The sequence below is a fragment of the Mastomys coucha genome, unplaced genomic scaffold (assembly GCF_008632895.1).
Source record: "Mastomys coucha isolate ucsf_1 unplaced genomic scaffold, UCSF_Mcou_1 pScaffold13, whole genome shotgun sequence".
Lineage (NCBI taxonomy): Eukaryota > Metazoa > Chordata > Mammalia > Rodentia > Muridae > Mastomys > Mastomys coucha.
In genome coordinates this window covers 33,759,654-33,778,430 of record NW_022196895.1, presented here as the reverse complement: position 1 = coordinate 33,778,430, position 18,777 = coordinate 33,759,654, and the positions used below count along the sequence as shown (strand labels likewise).

The following is an 18,777-nucleotide window of genomic DNA, read 5'->3' as shown; positions in this document are numbered from 1 at the left end:
GCAGGACAGTGGGAATTGCCCCCATCCACAGGAACTTCATAATAAACTGAAAGTCATCTCAGTGATGTCCGACCAATAAACCTTCTAGATGTTGTGGGTGAAGCTTAGGTTCAATGAAAACTTGAGTGGTTGCAAATATGCAACTATCATCTTACACAAGACTAAGAGCAAATTATCATACTTAAAAAAGAAAAAAAAAACCCAGAACTCACAGGAACCAAAGGAGTGTCATCAATGGGAAACTTGGGCTCAACTGAACTGCACAGAGGATCGCTCTTCCCACAGCTCTCCTGGCTGATGAGTGTGTCTGCGTAGTTGGGCTGGGGGAAGATCAGGTGGCTCTTCCCAGAGTCAGGTGTGAGGGAAAACTCTTGAGAATAGGTTTGTAGGAAAGTCTGAACCCCATGCACACCCACAATATGTGATGTTGGCACCCCTGTGGATCCACCCATGGCATCCTGCAGCAGGTGCGAAGCATGCCAGCGCCGCAGCCTGAGGGCCAGCAGCACCAGCACAAAGAGTAGGAAGACACAGGAGACCACAGCAACTGCTACCACCAGGTAGAGAGTAACGTCAGAATCAGGGTCTGCAGGAGTGTCTATGCTGCCCAAGTCAGCCAGGATGTCAGGGATGCTGTCTGCCACAGCCACCGTGAGAGTGATGGTAGCAGAAAGAGGGGGCTGGCCATGGTCCTGCACAGCTACCACGAGGCTCTGCTTGAGTGCATCTCTCTCTAGCAGGGCCCGAGCTGTGCGTACTTCGCCTGAGCGTAGCCCTACTGTGAAAAGTCCTGGCTCACTAGCCTTGAGCAGACGGTAAGACAACCAAGCTTTCTGTCCAGAGTCGTTGTCTACTGCCACCACCTTGGTCACCAGATACCCAGCCTCTGCCGAGCGGGGAGCCAGCTCCACTCCAGTGGAGCCATCAGTCGGGAGGGAGGGATACAGGATCTTGGGAGCATTGTCATTCTGATCCAAAAGAAACACAGACAGGGACACATTGCTGCTGAGTGGCGGATGCCCATTGTCACTTGCCTTCACCTGCATTTGCAGGTTTCGAAACTGCTCATAGTCAAAGGATTGCAGAGCATAGAGAACACCAGTGTCAGAATTAATGGAGACAAAGGAGGAGAGTGGTGTCCCCTGGATGGTGTTTTCCACCAGAGAGTAAGTAACCTTAGCATTCTCATCGTCATCAGGGTCATGGGCACTAACTGAGAAGATGGAGGTGCCTCTGGGGTTGTTTTCGGGGAGATAGACTGAGTAGGAGGTTTGAGAGAAGGTAGGCGGATTGTCATTGATGTCAGTCACATACAGGGTGATGTGAACTTCTGTGGACAGGGATGGGGTTCCCCTGTCTGTTGCGGTCACTGTGATGTTATACTCCGAAGCCTTTTCTCGATCAAGAATCTGGGCTGTCAACAACCTATAGTAATCGTCTACTGAGTTTTCTAATTTGAAAGATGGGTTCTCCTGGATGGAACAGACAACTTGACCATTCTTCCCAGAATCTTGGTCATGAGCATTGAAAAGGACGATTACTGTCCCCGGGGCTGCATCTTCCCTTACTGGGCTAAACAGAGATGTAATGGTCACTTCTGGACGATTGTCATTTACATCTTCTACCATAACTACCACTTTGGTCCTCCCTTTCAGCCCCCCACCATCTTCAGCCTGTATTTCCATTTCATACAATGAACATTCTTCATAATCCAGATTTTTCGCTACTGTCATTTCCCCCGTGTTTTCATGAAGATGGAATATCAGCGACTGTTTTTCATTAACTTTCCGGAATTCGTATGTCACCTTCCCATTGGAACCCTCGTCCGGGTCGCTAGCTCGCACCGTGAGCAGCAGGGTGCCCGGGGTCACGTTCTCAAGGACTTTCACGCGGTAAACCGGTTGGTCAAAAACAGGGGCATTGTCGTTAGTATCCAACACTGTGACCTGGATGAGCGCTGTGCTGGAGCGGCGCGGGTCGCCGCCATCGGAGGCGGTGAGGACCAGGTGGTGAGTAGGCTCTTCCTCTCGGTCCAGGGTGCGCTCCAGCACCAGCTCTGGGTTTATAGTTCCATCACCTGCGGTTTGCAGGTGGAGAGAGAAGTGCCGGTTGGGGCTGAGCTGGTAACTCTGGAGGGAGTTTATGCCCACATCTGGGTCAAGCGCTTCTGGGAGTGGATAATGTGCTCCAGGGGCAGCGATTTCGCTGATTTTTACAACCAAATTCTCGGCCTCAAATTTTGGCGCATTGTCATTGATATCAATCACTTCTACTTCCACCCCATAAAGTTTCACTCTGTCCTCAACTAGGACTTTAAAGCTTAGGAGACATGGCGCACTCTGAGCGCACAGCTCCTCCCGGTCTATCCTGCCTGCGGTGACCAAGCAACCGCTCCGCGGGCTCAGAGAGAAAAGCTGGGTCTTACCTTTGGAGATGATGCGTACTCCGCGCTCCGCTAGCTCGCGGGGCTCCAGACCCAGGTCCTTAGAGATGTTTCCCACTATATAGCCCTTTTCTGTCTCTTCTGGCACGGAATAGCGGATCTGCCCGGCCCTGGCTTCCCACAGCATCGCCAGCAGCGTACACAAGAGGACCAGTCTTCTGCAGTGCGGGTGTCTGGCGGGGGCAGCCATTGTTGCTTTTGCTACGGAGTTTTCTCAGAATGCTCCTTCTGCTCGCTAACTCCTTAATCTCTTCTTTTCCTCCTCCAACTGTCAGATGATATTTATTCTTCAGGAGAAAGCCAGAGCGTTCCAAGTTAGAAGACTGAGTTTTGCTATAGTCCGGGAGCCAGTTTGTAGGATGTGCAGGGAGGGCTTTGTGTGGGTGCTGACGGGAAAATCCAGATGGAGCGGGGAGTTTTTCTTACAGTTGGTGAACAGCGGCGCTCAGAGTCCTAAGTCGTTACTACACCATCTGAGACACTACACCCCCTTCTTTACTCTATCCGTTTCTCCTCCTTTCTCCCCCTCTCTCTCCCTCCCCATCTCCTCCCCCCTTTCCCTTCCTTTCTTCTTTTCTTTCTTCCTTCATCACTTTCTCCTCCTCTTTCACCTTTAGTCCTTTTGAGAAAGTGTCTTACACAAATGGAGTCGCCCAGGCTGGTCTTGAAGGCTTGTATTCAAGCAACCCTCCTGCCTCAGCCTCCAGAGCACGTGGTTCTACTCGTGTGCTCCCTTGAAATATTTGATTATAGATGATTGATAAAGAAACTAGTACTCTCTGCTTACTGTGATTTTAGATTTTCTAAGCATTTATTATTATTATTATTTTTGGCAATCATACTTCAAAAGCAACCACCATTTGTGGATATTTGAGTTGTAAATGAAGTGGAATATTTCTGTATTAACTCTCCAAACAGTTTTGACTTAATTTTAGCCAAACTCACTTTAAATTTGGGTTTGTACTCTCTCTCTCTCTCTCTCTCTCTCTCTAATATATGTATATATATACATATATATACATATATATACATATATATATGGTTAAAATTTCATTTTTATGGTGCTTTGTTTTGCATATATCTTTACAAGTTTTAGAAATAACTTTGTTGTAAAGAGTATGTAACATTCATGTTTTATTTATACTTTATAATATGTGTGTTCATTTCACAATTATATTGATTCAATTTTTTTTCCTGGCAGGGCCTCATTATGTAGCCCTGGCTGGCTTGGAACTGCTATATAGACCAGACTGGCCTCAAATTCATAGAGCTCCTCCTGTCTATGCCTTCAGAGTGCTGTGATTAAAGACATATCACCAAGCATGGCTCATAATTAAATTGAATGAGTATATAGATGGATTATCCACATAAGAGATAAATTTATCCATTTTAATGATAAAGTTTGTGGTTTCTTTAAGACTTTTGTGTTATATACATACTTGTACTTGGACAGTATTTATACATTTTCTTACCTAGTAATGTTAAAATCTCAACAGCATTAGGTTGCTCTCTCTCTCTCTCTCTCTCTCTCTCTCTCTCTCTCTCTCTCTGTGTGTGTGTGTGTGTGTTTAAAAAAATGAGTCTCACTGTGTACCTCTGACTGTCCTGGAACTCAGAGAGGTCCTGCTTGTCTCTGTCTTCCAAGTGTTGGGAGAAAGGTGTGCAGCCACCATTTCAGATAGGATTCAGGTTTCACATTTCACATTCATGTAACTATGTAAACTTTTCCACTAATTCACAAAGTGGTTAGCTTTTGATGTGAATACATGATGGATGTACAAGTATTGGGAAAATAAAAGTTAATATTAAGAAAAAAAGCAAGTTTTCATTTCAACCCTTCATAGAGAGAGAGAGAGAGAGAGAGAGAGAGAGAGAGAGAGAGACAGAGAGGATACTGGAGATGGAATCTAGAACCTCAGGATTCGAGGCAAGTGTTCTATCACTGAGCTACATCATCACCCTCATACAGTTTCAAGAGCAGCGATATGGCTCAGTAGAAAAGAACTTGCCCAACATGCATGAGATTATGAGCTCAATTTCCAGGACAAGAAGAAAAGAAGCAAGAAATCACCTGATTTTAAAAATAGTCATACACTTCTTATTCTAAAGGTCATTTAAAATTAAGTAATTATTTTCAGAAAAGAACACAAAATATAGAACAAATGTTTACTACTAAGCAGTAAACGGCAAGTGGTGCTGTGTAAAGAAGAAATCTGTTTGTAAAGATGCCATTCACTATATTTTACTGTCAAAGCAAAGACAGCACAAAATGGTAGTTTTGTATGCATACCTGACTAGTAGCTTTTGCCTTAGGCAATAACTCAGAATTCCCTACTACAAGGATGGTTCGGAAAACCTTTGTGGCTTCAAATTATAAGATGAATGCAGTGTTTTCCCCTCATCCTTTCTTCTTCAAAGAACATATGTCAAGAACCAGAGGGGACATTGAAGAAATGAACCCAGCGCCTAGAGCGTCCTGTGAGGAGGGCTCTACCACCGTGTCCCAGCCCTAGTCTATCTCTCCCTTCCTTCAGGATTTCACAGTCCTGAAAGCTGATAGGACTTAGTAGGGCTCTTCCACCGTGTCCCAGCCCTAGTCTATCTCTCCTTTCCTTCAGGATTTCACAGTCCTGAAAGCTCATAGGACTTAGTAGGGTTCTACCACCGTGTCCAGCCATAGTCTATCTTTCCCTTCCTTCAGGATTTCACAGTCCTGAAAGCTCATAGGACTTAGTAGGGCTCTACCACCGTGTCCCAGCCCTAGTCTATCTCTCCTTTCCTTCAGGATTTCACAGTCCTGAAAGCTGATAGGACTTAGTTGAGCCTGAAGAACTCAGCAAGTCTCTTTCATTCCACAAATACACAAGCTAGTTTTCATGTATTTTTAGGAGAATCAAAGTCACGAATCTGTTTGGTAAGTATATGAAGCTAACCACAAGGAATAAACACAAGAAAGGAATCTGTTAGTGAAATCAATGAAGAGGCCAATGAGTAGTTTCATGCAGGCTTTCTCTGTGCAGCCCTGGCTGTCCTGGAGCATGCTCTTACATACCAGGCTGGCTTCCAAAACTCAGAGGCCTATCTCTGTCTCCTGGGTGCTGGAATTAAAAGGCATGTGCCACGATGGCTTGGCAGATTATATGCTCTAAATTTAATGCTTACCTATGTATCCCAGGCCTGTATTCCAGCATCCAGGAGGCTGAGACGGGAGTATCCCCAGTTCTAGGCTGGCCTCTGCCACATAGTATAAACTTTCAGGCCAGCCTGGGATATCCTGTGAATCATGTATCAAGGCCACCCTATATATTACCTAGCAAGGTTCTGTCTCAAAAAAGTGAAAATCAACACGTAAATTTCAATCACTTTGAGAAAAAATGTGCACTTGTTTAGTTGTGACGCTAACAGCACGCACTCTGTTACTGTATGGATACTGCACTACACCGTAAATCTGTAACCATTAATTTCTTTCCTGGAACTTATTTTATCTCATAAGTCACCCAACTCTATTGACGAAGAGGAAATGGAACTTTCTGAGCCACATTAACTTTTCCTAGAGTACTCATAAGACCCGAAAATGTGTTGTATTGCTATGTAAATATAGACAGTTGTGTAGTTCGGGAGGAGAGAAAGAAGCAAAGTTTTGAACGGAACTCACCGGTGTTAGAGGTTCCTGGTGGGAAGTCGGCTCACTGGAATCACAAAGTGGAAACAAGGCCCCGGATGACTCAGGGCAAAGAAGGCCTTGTCCTGAACTCAATGGCTCACTACATTTTAGGAAACGACACTCGGTCTTTCCGGCATGTGCACTATACAGATTATAGGAATACGGCAAAGTACCTTCACTATAGTTGGGGAAAACCACAGGTTTAGATTCAGAACAAAATCCAGGCTGAAAGCAGTTCCAGACAGAGGGGCTGGAGGAGTGTCGCAGTCGAAGGGCAATGGCTAGAATCACAGCCAGGAGGAAAAGCACAGAAATCAAGGCCAAAGCCACCACCAAGTAGAACTGCAGCTCGGCTTGCGGGTCAGGGGGCAGTGAGCGGTCACTGAGGTCTGGCAGGGCCTCCTGCAGGCTGTCAGCGAATACTAGAAGCAGCGTGGCGGTGGCCGAGAGGGGCGGCTGCCCACCATCTCGAACACCAACCAACAGGCGCTGTCTCGCAGCGTCCTTTTCGCCCAAGGCACGCGCTGTGCGCACCTCGCCTGTGCGCAGCCCCAGGCTGAAGAGCCCGGGGTCGCTGGCCTGCAGCACGTGGTAGGACAGCCAGGCGTTGTGTCCCGAGTCGGCGTCCACCGCCACCACTTTGGTGACCAGGTATCCGGGTTCGGCAGCGCGCGGCACCATGTCGAAGAGCGCAGAGCCGTCGGGCTCGAGCGCGGGATACAGCACGCGTGGCGCGTTGTCGTTGCGGTCGCCCACCAGCACGCGCATGCTCACGTTGGCGCTGAGCGCGGGCGATCCCTGGTCGCTCGCCTGTAAAGTCAGCTGGAAGGAGCGCAGCTGCTCGTGGTCGAAGGCGCGCTGCGCGAACACCACTCCGCTCTGCGCGTTCACGGTCACGTAGGACCACAGAGATTTGGGCTCCAGGTCACTGGCTATGATGGAGTAGGAAATGTGGCCGTTGGACCCCAAATCCGGGTCGGAAGCGCTGACTTGAGCGATGGAGGCTCCAGGTGGATTGTTCTCGGCGATGTACACCAAATAGGACGCCTGGTGGAAAAGTGGAGCGTTATCATTGACGTCACCAACGTGGAGGGTGACTTTTGTGCTTGAAGAAAGGGATGGCTTGCCCCTGTCAGTGGCGGTGATGGTGACATTGTATTCTGGAGTCAGCTCTCGGTCTAAGGTTCTATCTGTGACCAATTTATATGAGTTTTTGGAAGAAGAGATAATTTTAAAGGGCACTTCATCGTCTAGTCGACAATTAACTTCCCCGTTTTCCCCAGAATCTCCGTCGTGTATTTTGATCAAAGCAATTAGTGTTCCCGGTGGTGCATTTTCTGGAATAGTGTCTAGTAGAGAACGGACTGTAATTTCTGGTCTGTTGTCATTTTCATCTTGAATGTTAATTTCAACTGTACATTGTGCAACCAGGCCTCCGCCATCCCGCGCTTCCACTACTATAGAATATTCTTTGATTTCTTCGAAATCTAGTGTCCTCTTTGTTGTAATTTCTCCACTCTTTGAATTTAGACCAAACGCTTGCCCAGCTCTGTGGAAGGAGTAAGAAATTTCTGAATTCACGCCCTCATCCTTGTCTGTAGCTGTCACGAATAGCACGGTTGTGCCTGGGGGAACGTTCTCTGGAAGGCGGATTTGGTATACTTCCTGGTTGAACACAGGGGGATTATCGTTGGCATCAGTGACTTGGATCCGAAGCTCAGTGGTGCCACTGAGGGGAGGATCCCCGCCGTCTAAGGCTGTCAGGAGTAATCGGTAGTAATTCTGTTGCTCGCGGTCTAAAGTTTTCTCTAATACCAATTCCGGATATTTACGACCATCTTGTTTTTCTTTATTCACCAGTGAGAAACTAGGGCTAGGAGCGAGTTTATAATTCTGCAGCGAATTTAAGGCAATATCTGCATCTTCTGCTACTTCTAAAATGAACCGAGTGCCCGGTTGAGCAGACTCGCTTATTTGCAGTTCCGAGGATGTGTGCGCGAATTTTGGCATGTGGTCATTAATGTCCTCCAGCTCCACACTCACGTGGTAAAAGTTCAGTGGGTTTTCAGCAACAGCCTCAAATTCCAGCGCACACACCAGCTTCTTCCCGCATAGCTGCTCCCTGTCCAGCCTGCTGCTCACTAGCAACTCCCCGCTCTCTGAGCTCACACCGAAGTAAGGCTTCTCGGAACTGATACGCAGCTTTCGCCTTGGTAACTCCTGGACACTGAAGCCCAGGTCCCTGGCGAGGTTCCCCACGACGGAGCCGGTGGGCATTTCCTCAGGGATCTTGTAGCGGATCTGCTCAGAGAGCGCGGAGCAGAACAAAGGCAGCAGGAAGGGAAGGAGCATTGGCTGCCTCTGCCCCCGGCGCCTCTCAGCAGCGCCCTCCCGCATCTTTCTTGCTCCCCTTTGCTTGCTCACCAGCCTGGAGACTCCGGGTTATGAAGAAGCTCCGTGATGCGGATATTCCGGGCTCTAAACGCACTTTGGTATCAGTTCTAGTCCAGGAAACGATTCTTCTTATGCTCGGAAAGAAGCGGTGTAAAGAAGGCTGAGAAAGGGAGCCTTGGAAAGCGCTCTGCGGCTGCGCAAGAAGTGGAGCTTCAGCTTCTTCAGCCAGACCAACAGCGGCGCCCAGAGTCCACACTATGAAACTGCAGCCTCTGATGTTTGGTCCCCTCCCCCCCCAAGCCCCAATAATATAATAATTGTGCCTAACTAAATAAGTGATAATTTAGTACTCACATATTTAGCGACCAAGTTTAAATACCTCTTTTATATGTTTTTTTTATTCTTTCAATATGTTTGAAATACCGCTTTGAGTTTTTATGCAAACCTACATTATACCGGCCCATTCTTTGGTCACCATACATGCAGTGCACTTTTACTTAAAGCAAAGTGTTAGTTACTCTTTTGAGTGACAGTTTAACAACGAATGTGCCACTAGTCTCGCCCTCGGAGTCTACTAGATTATCAAGTTCAGAAATCATTTCTTTGTTGGCTATGGTATGATGAAGCAACTGTTACTCCTCGTTTACTTATTTTTCTTTTTCTAGATAATCCATGCTGTTTCCTAATGTTTGGAAACATCAGTACTGTTGCAAACTATTTGTTTGTATTTGGGCAGATTGTCCCATTCCTCAGATGTCCTTTCTTCCTCGTAATGCTAACACTCTCTTTAGAAAAGCAAAGAGAGTCGTTATTGCTTCTTTAGAAGATACTCATTTGAGAAGACTGGCTCAGTGATGTAGCAAAGATATAATGCAGCCTTCAAAATCTATCCTTTTCTTATTTCCAAATTGCATAGTTTCTATCCCACTCTTTATATTATATCAATTCATTCCTAAAACTTACTGGGGGAAATGATTAGCCATGTGCAACACAAATAGACCACATTGTTTCTTTACCCATGCACTATACTATTATAGTGTAATGACTTTGGAATTGGAGAAGTTGAACTCATGGTAAGACCATTACACAAAGTTACTGAATACAGTGATATTTGGTCCAGCTTTATATTCCTTAATTAGCTTTTGAAGTGCTGGAAATCAAACCAGGGCTCCACACATACGAGGCAAGAGAAAACTTTCCTTACCCAGCCCCCAAAATGTCAAAGTGCTGATGCTATAGTTGTCCCTCAAATGATTGTGCATCAAGAAAGCATGAAGTTGATTTCCATTTCCACGCATATGCAACCTAAGATGGAACGCTGCATGACTTGAGAAATAGCCTTCTCCACAATCACAAAATATTTATCTCATCTTCAGTTTTAACTGGTGATAAATTAGGGATTAGACTTATTCAAATGGTACAAGGAACACAGACAACGTATATAATTTACTCTAAATAATTCTGTGGAATTGCTCAACTTATTTGGAATTTGTTTATCATTCTTGGGCTCTCATGGTTTCAGATGTCTGTACAGCCTAAAATGCTCATGGTTAGTCTACTGAAATGGTTTCTGTTGGTATAGATCTCGAGAAGGGTGGCCATTCATACACACACTCAACATTCATTCATTCACCAGTTTCACTTTCCACCAAGTTCTGCATTTTAAAATGTGCTTTTGGGGGCTGGAGAGATGGCTCAGTGGTTAAGAGCACTGACTGTTCTTCCAGAGGTCCTAAGTTCAAATCCCAGCAACCAGCAACCACATGGTGGCTCACAACCACCTGTAATGAGACCTGATGCCCTCTTCTGGTGGGTCTGAAGACAGCTACAGTGTACTTACATATAATAAATAAATAAAACTAAAAGAAAATGTGCTTGCGGCTTGAAGTACAGTCAGCATGTACAGTGAGCAGCAGTGATGCAGAAGCAGACGTCAAAAGATGTTTTAAGTCAAGAAATCTTGCAGTGTCTACTTGTAGGCTAATATAATTGTGACACACATTTGGCGATTTCTAAGGTAATTTCTAAGAATTTGGAAATCTCAACTGCTTTTCTAAGGTCCCAACTTAGAATACACATATATTCAAGTAGAAAATGTATTGTGTGTGGTAATCAGTTCTTAATTGAATGAGTGATAAAAACAATAGTGTGTTTTAAAAGTTGATCAGTACCTTGTCTAAGCTTTTTGAATGAGTCTTTTTTTTTTTTTTTTGAGACAGGGTTTCTCTGTGTAGCCCCGGCTGTCCTGGAACTCACACTGTAAACCAGGCTGGCCTCGAACTTAGAAATCTGCCTGCCTCTGCCTCCCAAGTGCTGGGATTAAAGGCGTGCACCACCACTGCCAGGCTGAGTCTTTGTGTGTGTGTGTGTGTGTGTGTTTTGAGAGTCTCATGTAGCCCAGTTTATGTGTTGCTGGGGATCAAACTCAGGATTTGTGCAAACTCAGCAAGCACTCTAATAACTAACCTACAATCCTAGGTGTAATGGTTTGTATATGCTTGGCCCAGGGAATGTCATTATTAGGAGGTGTGGTCTTGTTGGAGTAGGTGTGTCACTGTGGGTGTGGGCTTAAGACCCTCATCCTATTTGCCTGGAAGCAGTATTCTGCTAGCAGCCTTCAGATGAAGATGTAGAACTCTCAGCTCTGTCCGAACCATGCCTGCCTGGATGCTGCCATACTCCTGCCTTGATGATAATGGACTGAACCTTTGAACCTGTAATCCAGGCCCAATTAAATTTTGTTCTTTATAAGACTTGCCTTGGTCATGGTATCTGTTCACAGCTGTAAAACCCTAAGACACCAGGCTTTGTCCAATGCCTTTGAAAACGAACTAAGCGATGGCCTATGACTTTTAAATGCTCACTTTCTTTTTCATTACCATCACTTAAATATACAAAAGAGCTCGGCATGTTTCAAAATTTCTCAGAGAAGTCATAGAATGGAACTTACCAGAGCGCAAGCATCTTCATCCTTATTCTCATGAAAATCTATGGATGTTAATAAGGAATCATTTTTCTCACAACTTTCTTGGTTAATGAGCATGTCTGCATAGTTGGGTTGAGGAAAGATAATGTGGCTTGTCTGTGAGCCTGAAGTGAGACAGACTTCATGAGAATAGGTTTGTAGAAAAGCTTGTACCCCATCAATGCCCACAAAATGTGATGGAGGTTCAGGGGGCAATCCACCTCTGGAGCCCTGGAGCTGGCGAGACTTCTGCCAGCGCTGAAGTCTGAGAGCTAGGAGGACAATGACAAAGATAAGGAAGACACAGGAGACCACCGCCACTGCCACCACCAGGTGGAGCGTGAGATCAGAATCCTCTGGTGCCCCGGGGGTCATAATGCTGCTCAAGTCAGCCAACACTTCGGGGATGCTGTTAGCCACTGCCACGGTCAGAGTTACAGTGGCTGAGAGAGGGGGTTGTCCATGGTCCTGCACAGCCATCACCAGATTCTGTTTGAGAGCGTCTCTGTCCAGCAGGGCTCTCGCTGTACGCACCTCACCCGTGTGAAGCCCTACAGAGAAGAGCCCAGGTTCGCTGGCCTTGAGCAGACGGTAGGACAGCCAAGCATTCTGTCCTGAGTCTTTGTCCACTGCCACCACTTTGGTCACCAGGTATCCAGGCTCTGCAGAGCGGGGCGCTAATTCCACGCCAGTGGAACCGTCTGTGGGGAAGCTAGGGTATAGGATCTCGGGTGCATTGTCATTCTGGTCCAGCACAAACAAGCTCAGGGACACATTGCTGCTTAGAGGCGGGCTTCCACTGTCAGTGGCAATAACTAATAGCTGCAAGTCTCTTATCTTCTCAAAGTCAAAAGACTGCAGTGCGTACAGGACGCCAGTGTCGGAGTTGATGGAGATGTAAGAGGACAAAGGCACTCCCTGTATGGTGCCCTCAGACACAGAGTAAGTGACCTGGGCATTTTCCTGGCTGTCAGGGTCATGTGCAGTCAGTGAGAAGATGGAGGCACCTCTCAGGTTGTTCTCTGGGATATAAGCTGTGTAGGAGGTGTGAAGAAAACGAGGAGGGTTGTCATTAGTGTCTGCTACAATCAGGGCAATATAAGTTTCAGTAGACAGAGGTGGGGCTCCTAAATCCGAAGCGATCACAGTGATATTGTAGGTAGAGACTTTTTCTCGGTCCAGGTATTTCCATGTCACCAATCTATAATAACTGTCTATTGACTTTTCTAATTTAAAAGGTAAGTTGTCATGTGTATAACAGACAACTTGACCATTCTTTCCAGAGTCTCGGTCATGCACATTCAAGAAGGCAATTACTGTTCCCGGAAGAGAATTTTCTAATATCGGGCTAAACAAGGATGTAATGGTCACTTCCGGCCGATTGTCATTTACATCTTCTACCATAATTATCACTTTGCTCCTCCCCAGAAGTGCCCCCACATCTTCAGCCTGTATTTCCATTTCATACAATGAACATTCTTCATAATCCAGATTTTTCGCTACTGTCATTTCCCCCGTGTTTTCATGAAGATGAAATAACAGCGATTGTTTGTCATTATTTTTCTGGAATTTATACGTCACTTTTCCATTGGCACCCTCATCCGGGTCACTAGCTCGTACCGTGAGCAGCAGGGTGCCCGGGGCCACGTTCTCAAGAACTTTCACGCGGTAAACGGGTTGGTCGAAAACAGGGGCATTGTCGTTAGTATCCAACACTGTGACCTGGATGAGCGCTGTGCTGGAGCGGCGCGGGTCGCCGCCATCGTAGGCGGTGAGGACCAGGTGGTGAGTGGGTTCTTCCTCTCGGTCCAGGGTGCGCTCCAGCACCAGCTCTGGGTTTATAGCCCCATGGTCTCCCCTTTGAATGTCCAGAGAGAAGTGCCGGTTGGGGCTGAGCTGGTAACTCTGGAGGGAATTTATGCCCACATCTGGGTCAACCGCTTTTGGAAGCGGATACCGTGCTCCAGGGGCAGCGATTTCATTAATTTTCACCTCCAGATCTCCAACATGGAACTTCGGATTATTATCGTTAATATCAGTTATTTCGATTTCTACCCCAAAGAGTTTCCCTTTCTCCTCAACTAGGATGTTGATATTTACGAGACAGGGCGAGCTCTGAGCGCACAGCTCCTCCCGGTCTATCCTGCCTGAGGTGACCAAGCTGCCGCTCCGCGGATTCAGAGAGAAAAGCTGCGACCTACCTCTGGAGACGATGCGGACCCCGCGCTCCGCCAGCTCGCGGGGCTCCAGCCCCAGGTCCTTGGAGATGTTGCCCACAACAGTGCCTTTGTCTGTCTCTTCTGGCACCGAGTAGCGAATCTGTCCTACCCCGATCTTGAACAGCGTCCCCATTAGCGTACACAGCAGCACCAGCCGGCTATTCCCTTGTTGATTCTTGGAAGCAGCCATTGTTCATTCGCAAAATCAGCCTTCACTGGGCACAGGTGGCTGGATTACCTTTGCTTGTGGCGATGGAAATAATAATCTCACGGAAAGCTGGAGAGCCACACATTTAGGGACAGAATTTCTCCGCAGTTCCGCAGTTTTGGTCTCCGGAATCTGCTGGTCTGATTTCATCAGCGCTAAGAGTTCGATGGCTTTCCGGGTGCATCTCTCTCCCAGCAGGTGAACAGCGGCGCTTAGAGTCTTAAATTGTTACTGCACTTAGATGCAGTTACTTGAGCCTTGCGAGTGAATCTTTTTTTTTTTTCTCATTACTTTACATTTAAGTTTATTCCTAAATACATATTTTAGAAGGAAGTGCAAATGTGTATTGGGTAAAGTGTGATTATATTAATTATCAAATCCATGGGCTAGCATTGCATCTAGTGATTGGTCCACATTCACTCCTCTAAAAACAAACAGGACAGTTTTACTTCCCAGCTTTGTGTGAATGGTTTCAACATATACCACTAAATTAAGGATTCTAGTTACTGAACATTAATCCACTTTTAGAGTAAGCAAGCTCCGTTGGAGATGACTGTTTGGAGGGCTGTTTTGTCCAGTTTAAACTAATCATTGTAGTAGCTTTCCACAGAGTTGTTGCTTTTATGCTTTCTTTTTAAATGCTATTTTAATTACACACCAATAAAAGTTCAGGTTAGCATTTGAAATTTGAATAGGATGAATACTTTTACAATTCATTTTTTTTAAATCAGAGATTCTACTGACTTGTTATTTAATTCTAAATCACTGATCTCTTCCTAGTTGAAAAGTACTTGGAAGGGACAGATGAAGACACAACTAAAAGCAATACTCTATCTACCTCTTTCCATATATATGGGGAGAGAGAGGAAGAGAGAGAGAAAGAGAGAAAGAGAGAGAGAGAGAGAGAGAGAGAGAGAGAGAGAGAGAGAGGAGTCTGGCTGTCCTGGGACTCACTAGGTAGATCAGGCTGGTACATCCCGGTGCTGGGATTAAAAGTGTGCACTACCAAGCCTGGCAATAATTACACTTTAAACCAGATGAGTGTTTAAATGAGAAACGTGCGCACATGCGCACACCCCCCCACATTATGTTAGCCCTACTACTACAACTTTCATCCAAAGAACAACAAAAAGTGAGGAACATATATAATTATTATAAAAATGCAAAGATGAAGGCCACCCCGAAAATGCTATTAATAGTTTGCAGTAGTCAGTAACTAAAGCAGGTGCTATAGACAGCCTAGAGAGTGACCCAATGCAGTATGACCTTTTGTATGTATTAATAATTTTTATTTGCACGGCAGATTGGTAAGTTGGTCTAAAAATTTGAAAACTTCAAGGCTATTTCTACCTAGAGGTAGTCTAATTTGTAGAAGGGCTCTACATATTTTAATTTAGGAGTGCAAAGGAAAGATGGATGCTGGTGTCTATCCAGATGGCTCAGCAGACAGACATACTTGCTTCTTAAGCCTTGTGACATGAGTTATATCCTTGGAAGGCATGTAAAAGATGAAAGGAAAAAAACCCCACAAACATTCAAAGTCCAGGCCTCACTCAGACTCAGTGATCTGCCTACCTTTGGTTCCCAAGTGCTAAGATTAAAGGTGTGTGCCACCACTGTCCAGCTACTACTACTAATTTTAAAAATTATATGTTTGAGTGTTTCAGGAAAAAAGAGAAAAGGCATTATTCATCTCTTCTTCAATGGTGGAGCCTACCGAATGAACTTTAGTACAAATAAAGTCTCAAAAGCCCTATGCTTCAAGGAACAACAACCTGCTTTTGGCCTTCCAGACTTTTGGTTGTTTGTTTAGAAAGGGTCTCATATAGCCTGGGCTGGCCTTGCCTCTACCTCCCAAATGCTGGCATTATACACAGGTATTTGAGCTTCTGATGAATACTGAACCTTCTTTTTAACTAACTGATTACATAAAATATGTTGTATAAAATTACAAGGGGTCATGAGCATAGAGCTGAGCTTAAGAGATCTTATTCCGTGAGTCATTTGAGGGGGGGGATAATCATAAAAAACCAAAACAACATTATAGAAGCTATAACAGCTAAATCAGTAGGCCTAAATTTGTGTAGGCCTGGTGGCCATCTTGGAATTCTTTCTGAAGACAAGGCTGGCCTCAAAGTCAGAGATCCACCTGCTTCTGCTTCCTGAGTGCTGGGATTAAAGATGTAAGCCACCATACCTCACATCCAGCTCAGTGACTACTTTTATATTTATAGTATGTTCAAGTTACAAACACTAGTGTCATTAAGCATTAGGAAGAAAATTCACGGCGAAATCTCATTAAATTTTAAGGAGAGCCAACACTGCATTTTCACACTGTAGGATAAGATAAGAGTAGCTTCGAATCTGAGGTTGGTGTGCTACACCTGTAAGGAAGGCAAGTGCTCTTACTTTATCTGTTTTGTGAAGAATTGTATGGTCACGGCTCAGATTTATTAAATGTGTATAGGTGTTTTGTCTGCATGTGTGTCCACGCACTGTGGGTGTCTGATGCCCTCAGAGGCCAGAAGATGGCATCAGATGCCTTGGAACAGGAGTTACAAACAATTGTCAGCAGTAGGTGCTGGGAATCAAACCTGGGTCCTCTGGAAGAGCAGCCAGTGCTTTTAATTGCTGAGTTTCTCTCCAGCCCCCACGAGCACTTTTTAACCCACTAAAACTTTTCTTAGGGACTGAATCAACATACCAGGCAAGTGCTCTTAGCCACTTAGCCATGCCACTAACTTTTCATTATAACTTTCTTAAGAACTGGCTCTATCTGAAAAGTATATATTTCCTGAGACTATGAAGAACTGATAGAAAGGAGTTCATTATGTTTGCAAGAAACTTACCTGATGAGAGGTTGACTCATTGGAATTACAAAGTGGAAACAAGGCCCCCGCTGAATCTGCAAATAGTAGATCTTGTCCGGATTTCAACTGGTCATTACATGTTAGGGAGTTAAACTCTGCCATCCCCGTGGCTGTAGCACACAGGTTGTAGGAATAAGGCAAAGTCCCCTCACTGTAGTTGGGGGGAACCACCACTTCTGACTGAAAGCAGCCCCATGCCTTCCTGCTAGAGGAGTGTCGCAGTCGAAGTGCGATGGCTAGAATCACAGCCAGGAGGAAGAGTACAGAAATTAAGGCCAAGGCCACCACCAAATAGAACTGCAGCTCGGACTGAGGGTCTGGGGGCAGAGGGTCATCGCTGAGGTCTGGCAGGACCTCCTGCAGGCTGTCAGCGAAGATCAGGTGCAGCGTGGCTGTAGCCGAGAGCGCTGGCTGTCCACCATCACGCACAGCGACAAGAAGGCGCTGTCGCGCTGAGTCCCTGTCTCCCAGGGCACGCGCTGTGCGCACCTCGCCTGTGCGCAGCCCCAGGCTGAAGAGCCCTGGGTCGCTGGCCTGCAGCACGTGGTAGGACAGCCAGGCATTGTGTCCCGAGTCTGCGTCCACCGCCACCACCTTGGTGACCAGGTATCCGGGTTCGGCAGCGCGCGGCACCATGTCGAAGAGCGCAGAGCCGTCGGGCTCGAGCGCGGGATACAGCACGCGTGGCGCGTTGTCGTTGCGGTCGCCCACCAGCACGCGCACGCTCACATTGGCGCTGAGCGCGGGCGATCCCTGGTCGCTCGCCTGCAGTGTCAGCTGGAAGGAGCGCAGCTGCTCGTGGTCGAAGGCGCGCTGCGCGAACACCACTCCACTCTGCGCGTTTATGGTCACATAGGACCACAGCGATTCAGGCTCCAGGTCGCTGGCTATGATGGAGTAGGCAATCTGGCCATTGGCCCCCAAATCCGGGTCAGAGGCGCTGACTTGAGCGATGGAGGCTCCAGGCGGATTGTTTTCCGCAACGTGGACCAGGTATGAAACCTTCGTGAAAACTGGAGCGTTATCGTTCACATCGCCTATACGCAAGGTGACGCTTGAGCTGGAAGAGAGAGGCAGGTCACCCTTGTCGGTAGCTCTGATAGTAATGTTGTATTCCGGGTTCTGCTCACGATCTAGAACTCCATCCGTCACTAATTTATATGTGTTTCTTGAAGCAGTGAGTATTTTAAACGGAGCACCGCCTTCTAATTTACAGATAACTTCTCCATTGCGTCCAGAATCTTTGTCACGGGTTTTAAGCAGAGCGATGTGTGTCCCTGGCTCAGCATCCTCCATTACGAGATCTGGCAGAGACTGGAATAACACTTCAGGGACATTGTCGTTCTCATCTAGGACTTCTATTTCCACAGTACATTGCGCAATCATCCCCCCACCGTCCTTTGCTTCCAAAACAAGGGAATATTCTTTGACTTCTTCGAAATCTAATGTATCCAGAGTAGTAATTTCTCCGGTATTAGAATCCAAATGAAATTGGGTAATCTGGCCAGCTTCGCTGAAAGAGAACGTTATCTCGGAGTTGATACCCTCATCTTGGTCTGTGGCCACCACCCGAAGCACGGTAGTTCCTGGGTACACGTTTTCTGAAAGGCTTGCCCTGTATATGTCTTGGCTGAACACTGGAGGGTTATCATTGGCATCGGTCACTAGGACCTTTATCTGTGCTGTGCTGTTGAGGGGTGGGTGCCCAGAGTCCAAAGCAGTCAGGGTCAAGTGGTAGAATTTCTGCTTTTCCCGATCTAGAGCTGTCTTTAATACCATTTCAGGGTACTTACTACCGTCTGATTTTTCTTTATTCACCAATGAAAAATGATCATTGGGACTAAGTTGGTAATTCTGCAGGGAATTGGTTCCGATATCTGCATCGTGGGCAGATCCTAAGATAAATCTTGTCCCTGGTTTTGAGGACTCACTGATTTGCAGTTCAAAGGATGTGTGCGCGAATTTTGGCATGTGGTCATTAATGTCCTCCAGCTCCACACTCACGTGGTAAAAG

General features: G+C 46.2%; 1 protein-coding gene across 9 annotated transcripts in view; it reads right to left on the bottom strand.

Annotated features, from left to right (window-relative positions):
* Positions 1–18,777, bottom strand: part of LOC116087063 (protocadherin gamma-C4) — a 176,646-nt gene that overhangs the window by 104,189 nt on the left and 53,680 nt on the right. The window contains exon 1 of one of the 9 annotated variants that reach the window (XM_031365482.1): positions 11,452–14,103. The exons of 6 other annotated variants lie outside the window; for them this stretch is intronic. In XM_031365482.1, the coding sequence (XP_031221342.1) occupies positions 11,452–13,875 (2,424 nt within the window). In that variant the 5' untranslated portion in view covers positions 13,876–14,103. Of the gene's footprint in view, positions 1–212; positions 2,920–6,098; positions 8,771–11,451; positions 14,104–18,777 lie in introns of those variants that run through there. 2 more of the 9 variants (XM_031365492.1, XM_031365486.1) reach the window with 2 other exon arrangements.